The sequence below is a fragment of the Pinus tabuliformis genome, chromosome 7 (assembly GCF_031772625.1).
Source record: "Pinus tabuliformis cultivar Carrire ecotype Pingquan chromosome 7, CPIR1, whole genome shotgun sequence".
Lineage (NCBI taxonomy): Eukaryota > Viridiplantae > Streptophyta > Pinopsida > Pinales > Pinaceae > Pinus > Pinus tabuliformis.
In genome coordinates this window covers 1,315,433,312-1,315,439,620 of record NC_142293.1, presented here as the reverse complement: position 1 = coordinate 1,315,439,620, position 6,309 = coordinate 1,315,433,312, and the positions used below count along the sequence as shown (strand labels likewise).

The 6,309-nt window shown below is 41.5% G+C and overlaps 1 protein-coding gene across 1 annotated transcript; it reads right to left on the bottom strand.

The window, feature by feature from the left end:
- Positions 1-1,866: 1,866 nt before the first annotated feature.
- LOC149252392 (uncharacterized) lies at positions 1,867-2,268 on the bottom strand. Its single transcript, XM_089454136.1, has one exon. The coding sequence runs from the start codon at positions 2,266-2,268 to the stop codon at positions 1,867-1,869; it is 402 nt and encodes a 133-aa protein (XP_089310262.1).
- Positions 2,269-6,309: the final 4,041 nt, after the last annotated feature.

Here is a 6,309-nt window from a genome sequence, read left to right as displayed (position 1 = left end):
GAATCTGGCAGTGAATCCATCTGGGCCCGGGGCCTTGTCTAGTTCCATGGCAAAAAGAGCGATTTTGATTTCTTCGTTGGTGACTTCTGCTTCCAAGGACTGATTCTTTCTAGCCGATATCAGAGTGGGCACCTCATTGACTAAGGAGGAAGTCTGCCCCAGGGTCTCTTTCTCACTGTACAGATTTTTGAAATGAAGGAAGGCAGCCTTTTTTATGCTTTGCAGATCTCTATGATTGATATTCTCTACCTTAATTTCTGAGATGGAGTTGAAATTTTTCCGTGCTTGAGCTTGCTTGTGGAAGAAGGCAGAGTTTCTATCTCCTGCCTTGAGCCAAAGCCTCCGAGATTTGACCCTCCAGTACTCTTCCTCGGCCGAGCTTGCTTTGAGAAGTTTTTGCTGAAGATCTGCCTCCTTATCAAGGATTTCTTTTGTGATCACTTCCTTTTCGGATTTCAGGTGATGGTTCTCAAGGCATTCTTGAATCTTTTTCCTTTCCATTGTTGGCTTAGGAAGGGATTTTGCCTAGATTTTCAAGGTTGCTTTCACTCTCCTAAGCTTTTCTTTCCAAACGAAGAAGGCTGAGCCGTTAACAGGATGCTTCCAAGTGTCTTTTACTAATTGCAAAAAGGATTGTTCCTTGACCCAAAGGGAATTGAATTTAAAAGGGATGGGGCCTTGATCCATGTGGGCCACCAGATCAAGTTTGATGGGTTTGTGGTCAGAAACACTGCAAGGGAGAATATGCATTCTAGATTCTAAACCAAGAAGAAGAAAGGAACTTTGAACAAGAAATATGTCTAACCTTGCAGCTATGTGTCCCAGGCCGAGCCTTCTGTTGGTCCAAGTGTACTTGCCCACCGCAGGCTTGATGTCGATCATATCCCAATCCTGGATCAGATCCTCCACCCATTCGCGCGTCGGATCCCTTACTATGCTTCCTCCACGTTTTTCCGCTAGAGATAAAGAGAGGTTTAGATCTCCAACAATGATGATATTTGCTAAATCTTCAGATTCTGCCAGTCCTCTGATGGAATCCCAGCAGATCTTTTTCTCTCCTGCACTGACTGGAACATACACATTAAAGAGGCAGAGGGTCTCCACTGAGTCTGCAAGTTTCAGATTAGTGAACAGCCAATGAGAATTTGTTTGCATTCCAGAGAGTGCCCAGGCCTCCTGAGGCCCCCCTGGCTGAGACTGGTTGTCCTTCACTTCTTTTCCATAAGTTTTTTCCGATATGGAGGAAGACCTTATCCTCCATTTTGGTCTCCTGGATTACGAGTATGTCGGGAGAGTCGGATCTTATCAGAGTTTTGACGGCTTCTTCTTTTCTTTTGCTTCCCATACCCCTACAATTCCAGGAGATGATCTTCATCACTTACTTTTGGAGTGGGGAGCTCCTTTAGAGCTCTGGAGCTGATTTCTGGTCATCTTCGGGGTTTTAGCCAACAGTTTCTCAAGGGTAGGCTGGCTTCCTTGCAATTTGTCCTTGTAAGTCTCCTGCTCCCTTTTTTCGCGGGCAGTTTTTCGGCCTCTCAGTGATCTTCTGGCCGAGGATTGCGAGCCTGCTATTTCACCTTCTTCTTCTGAGTCCTCCGAGCTTTGCACTTCCTCAGCCTCTTCTGAGGGTATCTCTTCCGTTTTGTCTGCATTGTTTTCGACTTGCTTTGGCTCCAAGGGGGGCTCTTTGTGAGGCGATCCTTCATTCTGTATCTCTATACCTTGAGTGTCCTCTGTTGCTGAGCTTAGCTGGATGTATTTGTTTCCTTGTTCTTCCATGTGAGGAGTTTGAAACCCAGGGCCTGTCTGGGGAGCCTTGGTATTATTGTTTCCATTTCTTGGGGCTTTGCTTTTGGATCTTTTGACCTACGTCCATCCTTCCCCCTTGCTTTTCTCTGCTTCACTATTTTTTGGACAGTCCCTAGCAAAATGGTCGTAGACCTGGCACTTCCTGCACTTGAACGGAAGTTGTTCATAGTCCAGTTTTTGAACATGCGACCAGCTTCCAACCCTAATCTTTATTGCCTCAGGCAGACCAACCTCAAGGTCCACTTCGACGCAGATTCTAGCACAGTCAAATTGATCTCTGCTGTTGGCGCGGTCAATGAATTTGCCTAGGGTATTTCCAATGTGTTTGAGGGATTCCCAGTTCCAGCAGTGCATTGGCAGATTGGGCAAACGAACCCACACAGGAACAGTTGAGGGGACGTCAACTGATGGATCAAAGTCGGGCGTCCACTTGTTGAGATACAGTCCCTGAGGGCCCATGAAATAGGGACCATTGCGGAATATCAACTCCTTATCTTCTTTTTCAGCAAACTCAAACAGGAAGAAACCCTTCCCCAGGAAATACGAGGTGACTCTATTTTTAATGAGCGGCGCCCAGTTCCTTGCTACCCAGCTCTCCGTGGTTTTGGGGGAGGGCCAGAGCCCGGTGAACTTCCCAACCAAGGCTCACTCTGCTAATGAAAGGGCTACCTGGATCGGCTTCTTAGGGGGGAAGCGAGATCTCAGGGATGTCGTCCAGACGCTTTACAAATTTCGTGGCCTCGGTCAATTTCTTCTTTGGAAGAGAGTTCAGCAGGTTGACAAAAGCCTCGACTTCAGGAGAATGGGGCAAGGGGGACCCCGATGAGGCAGCCATAGCTCGATCTAATCGAGCTCACCTAGAACCTGCGATCATATCCCCCAGAGCCGCTCAGAAGGAGCCCTAGGAAGGAACAAGGCCGATCCACCGATTAGAGAGACAGCCCGCTCGCAGAATCGCAGAGGAGGGAGGCCCTCCAAAACGGCCTCAAGGCCGAGACAGCTTCAGGCGCAGCAGCTCCAAAACCTTTTATGTAATGTTTTAACAATATATACATTATGGATTTTGTTATGTATATAAGTTGTTTTATGTTATGTATATATGATGTTTTAACAATATACATTATGGATTATGTTATGTATATAAGTTGTTTTCTATTATGTATGTGTCAAGATAGGAAAGGAAACTAGAACAGAATGAAAAACAAGGTCTCCTGATCAAGTTTCTTGTACTATGATATGTTCATAAGTTTATACATTAAATTTTTCTAACCATAAATATTTTGAAAAAAGAAAAAATATTAGTCTATTGGTTTTCCTTAACCCTTTCAAGAATTTTGAAGTTCTTAAGAGATCTGTGGTGGGTAAATTTCTCCATGGGGACTTCATTTTCTATTTGCATGTTTCATGAGTGTTTCTAGCTACAATCAAGCACTGTATATATTCTCTGCATCCAACAACTCTTAATATCACTGGTTTGTGTTTCTATAGTGGTTAAAAACTACACATATGAACTTTCTATCAAGCGCAACTATAAAATTATTTGTTCAAATTAATTAACTTCAAACAGATGAAGAAGTTGAAAAATTGGACAGACTAGACCTACCCCCAAATGGCTGGTGGCTCTCCCACTTTGTTACATGTTTTCCACTCTCACCTACATACTCTTTTTCTTTGTTGAGTGCTCTTGCCTTGCTAATCCCACTGACCTACATGCCCTTTTTTTATGACCGACACCCCTACCTTATTAGTACCAACTTATCTACCTACCCTTTTACCGTTGGGCATCCTTAATGTACCACTACCAAGCATTACATGCCCTTTTCATGTTGGGCATCCTTACTGTAAGTGATCAAGAGTTACATTCCCTTTTTATACTTGTTTCCCTCCCCATATGGCTTAGCTAGCTACACTCCCTTTTCATCCTGGGTACCCTTATGTACTGTTGGGCTAGGAACATGCCCTTTTATACTGGGAAGTGGGCACCCTTGTGTATTACTGAGCTAAATACATGCCCTTTTCATGTTGGACACCCTCATTGTACAATTAAGCTGCACATGCCCATTTGACGCTAGACACTCTGAACACACTGCTAAGCTACATGCCCTTTTCATACCAGGTAGCCTTGTCAAGTTCCTTACCACTGAGCCACATTCCTCTTTCATGTCATGCATCCTTACCATACAATCATGCCCTTTTAATTATGAGCACCCTTAATCTACCACTACCAGGTCAGTTATATGTCATCCTTAATGTCAGACACCATTATAACATAATCTAATTCCGTGCACATTTCACATTGAACACCCATATGGTACCACGACCATTGAGCTCCATGCACTTTCATTGTTGAGTGCCTTTCTATATGCCCTTTTCATACAGGGCACCCTTACTATACCACTGAATCAAACATGATAGATCAAATTTTTATTAACATCCATGACACTGCTTGGTCTATGGGACAAAAAGTTATTTCCTTTTGAGGCCAAACCTTTACAGAAGTATGAAAAGTCAAATGTAGGTATGTTATATTAAGGAAGCAGATAAAGTCTATAAAGCCCCTTTTTAAGTCTTTTTGAATAAAAACATTTGACTACTTATCTGGGCAACCCCCTTGGGGTAGGTTAGCTACTCTGTTTGGGTGCTCCTATACCAATTTGTTCTTAATATGCATCACCCTTGATGCCCTTCCTGCAATGTCATCCATTTTGTTGTCATGAGATACCTTTTTCCCACCAATTCTTTCCCATATCAAGTGTTTTTTAATGTGGTTATATGCATTCAATTGAAGAAAAAAATGTTTTTTTTATCTCTACTTCCCCCATCTGAGGAAACAAGTCGTGAAGTTCCCAATAAGAAGTTCAAGAACAAAAGAGTCACAAACCTAACAAGTCCTGTTGTCCCATTCCTCTTTGGGTTCGCTCTATCTACTTGTCTTAGACTGTAATAGTAACCTACGAGCTTTTCCTCAATTGAGCTACTGCATATTTTCCTCTCTGTGGTATATTTAATTTAGATATCTTTGTATCTAAATCTAGCATATTGCAGGGTTCAACTAGTTGATATGCTATCATTACTTTTTCTATAGTTTAACTATCCTATGGTAGCTTTATATGTGTTTTCCATCTTCTTTTTGTGAATTGGGCATTCTCTCTTTTATGAACCAGATTTTGATCCATTTTCTACATTGTATCTCCCATTTGTTTTTTATTTTATGAAGGAATTCCTTGTTGATCTTACATGGGAGATGCTTGCTACGCATATTATCTAGTGTTTTTCTGTAAAGAATCAACAGCTTTATCGCTTCTAGTGCAAGCAGGTATGAATTTAACAACTTTGGTTTATTTATATCGACCTCCCAAACATAAAGTTTCTAGTGCTATGAGGTGCTCTATTAAGCTTTAGAGTGTTCTTGTTGCTAAGATGGAATCATCTGCACACAGTAATATTTTTAATATTACTGCGATGTTCAGCCCTTCCCCACTTTCTCGTTGATCCATTTCTCTAGCTGGTTGATGTATAGTTAGAAAAATGTTGGGAAGAATAGGTACCCTTGCTTCACTCCTATAACACTACTAAAATAGTCCAACACACCCTCCTTGGTTCAAATTTTTGCCTCATCCTTATCATGCAAATCGTGAATTGTTGCTTTCCCTATCGACTGGGAAGCCTATCTTGGAGAGTTGATCCCATATCTCTAGGGACCACATTAAAAGATTTTCTAAAGTCTACTAAGTAACACCACAAGTCATCCTTTGCTGCAACTGAACTTAACTGGATTGCAGATTATGAGAATATTATGGAATCTAATGGAAAGGAATGAAGTCAATTATTTAACCTCACTCATATTCATAATATTCTCGAACATTTCCAGAATCTACAATCAAGATAAGGATGGCCCTCACCTTCCATGTCATCTCTATCATGTACCATCATCGTTGAGCTATACATCCTTTTCATGTCGGGCACCCTTGTTGGTTCAATGTCAACGTTAGAACTAAAAAAACTAGAAATCAATAAATTGAAGAAAATTGGTTGAGTACTTTGCAACTTTTGTTTTCTCAAAAGTCCTAAATTGCATTACTTTTGATTCCAGAGCAGATGATGTTATGGAAATATTTGTTTTGATGTTCAGGAAATATTTCTAACATCAAAACACTTAACTTTTTGAAAAATCGACAACCAAGGATATATCATCCTACAAGAAAGCATCAAACTTTTGAATCCAACCACTTGTTCTAGTGAATATGAGACCGTCACCAGGACTCCATGTGAGAGCACACTGCATCATGAACACTCTGTTCAAATTCTTTTGCTTCTATCATTCACTTCATTCATGTTTCTAATTTGCTTTTAGCAGAACTTGAATACATGATGGAGAACTCCCAAGAAGCAAGATGGGGGACTTAATTTGCCTTTTGGATGCTCCCTGTTCGATTACAGAAGCACCATCAGGAGGATGTCTTCCTTGAGTATTTCCTTGTGGCGAGAGTTGATTTAAAG

What these genes read in the sequence shown, in the direction of transcription:
- LOC149252392 (XM_089454136.1), bottom strand. Translation starts at nt 2,268, where the DNA reads ATGGGCCCTCAGGGACTGTATCTCAACAAGTGGACGCCCGACTTTGAT.